This window comes from Pundamilia nyererei, unplaced genomic scaffold (genome assembly GCF_000239375.1).
Source record: "Pundamilia nyererei isolate P.nyererei 1_Seehausen unplaced genomic scaffold, PunNye1.0 scaffold01431, whole genome shotgun sequence".
Lineage (NCBI taxonomy): Eukaryota > Metazoa > Chordata > Actinopteri > Cichliformes > Cichlidae > Pundamilia > Pundamilia nyererei.
This window is the reverse complement of record NW_005188832.1, coordinates 1-1,437: the sequence shown is the minus strand read 5'-3', so window position 1 is coordinate 1,437 and position 1,437 is coordinate 1. Positions and strand designations below refer to the sequence as shown.

The window sequence follows — 1,437 nt, the reverse complement described above, 5'->3', positions numbered from 1 at the left end:
AAAAAAGCCTTTAAAAGACCTTTATTACTTACGTTATTATCAAAGATTCAGGAGGAAAATTATTTCTATAACCTTCAAATCTTATAAACCATCAGAGAACTGAGGCACAAACGATGGATCTGCACAACACTGTTGCCCCTCCATGCTTGCCTCTTGATTGTTTTAGTAATGCTGTAATATAACTTCAAAGATATGACAACCTGCCCAAAGAACTTTGTGTCCAACACTAGTTCAAATGGTGGGTTTAGAACATGTAGAATCTCTGTTTCTCTGTCAGACTCCACAACCTGCCAGCCTAAATGTATTCAAGTCAAAATATTGTAGAATAACGACTGAACGACGTGCAGAGCCTTTTCTCTTTTTTGTCTGTGCTTATGGAGTTGTGTTCGTACACTCTCAAAATCCTCTGTGCATTTGCATTGAAGTTTAATTATCTGCAGCATGATAATATTATCAGACTTACACTTATGAGAGCACACAGACATGTAATGTCATCTGAAAGAGGTATTTAGACTCGGCTCTAATATCTTCTTATTTCAGAGAATCATGGGAAAAAATATCGACCATGGGCTGAAATTCTTTGGAAGGGCCATCTTTGGGGACCTCGGGGAGGATGGACTCCCGGGTGTTGTGGTTGAATCACGTGGTGCAGCTGTTGTATTCAGGTGAATATTATATGAACACTGCACCTATAAAAGAAGCTAAGCGACAGAAGAAGCGACAATCTATTTAAGTTCATTCGCTTCCTTTCAGATCCAAGCCGGTCTTCAACGTCTTGGCTCGTCTGTCTTTTCACCCTGAGAACCTTGATGCCCTGAGTCCAGATAAAAATGTAGCTTTGGTTAAAATAACGGCATGCTTTGAAAAGGTCGAAGCAACAAAGAGCAAAGCAGGTAAGTTTGTCGTGATGAGCGGACAAATGTGGGACATTAAAACTGTTTTTTAAAAATTCAGATTAATGTGTATTTATTTAATGTGACTTTTTTCAGGGCCAGTGAGCTCAGCATTGAACATCACATGCACACTTAATGTGACGAGTCAAGCAAGTCAAAGTATGTTCAGTCAGACCCTGAAGCTGAGAGATGAAAACACCTGCGTCAGCTACTCCATCAACAGAGCAGTAAGAATGTTGAACATCATCAGTTTATTTATTCACTCTCTGATGACTTTAACACATCGTTCAATCACCACTTTTCCTTAAAGCGCCAGTTTTGTGAGCTGTTTTAAGCCATAGCACGCACTATGGACATGTCACATAAGATTCTGAATTTAGCCGAGCCTCAAAGGGCTTGGTGCCATATAAAAGACATTTTACATGATTATTTTACACTTTACATTTACCTGACTGACTGCCCCTCGCAAGCTTGGGGTTTAAACCATTAAGAAAAGGTGGGCGGAGATTTGTCTACAAGTCCTTTTCTTTTGGCCACGCCCTTT

At 39.9% G+C, this 1,437-nt stretch overlaps 1 protein-coding gene across 1 annotated transcript in view; it reads left to right on the top strand.

The window, feature by feature from the left end:
• LOC102205531 (integrin alpha-10-like) overlaps positions 1–1,120 on the top strand; it is a gene marked incomplete at its 3' end in the record, with an annotated part of 3,762 nt that extends 2,642 nt beyond the window's left edge. Inside the window, exons 4-6 of the mRNA XM_005755418.1 lie at positions 541–665; positions 754–893; positions 990–1,120. Coding sequence (XP_005755475.1) covers positions 541–665; positions 754–893; positions 990–1,120 — 396 coding nt within the window. The remainder of the gene's footprint in view (positions 1–540; positions 666–753; positions 894–989) is intronic.
• Between the last annotated feature and the right edge of the window lie 317 nt (positions 1,121–1,437).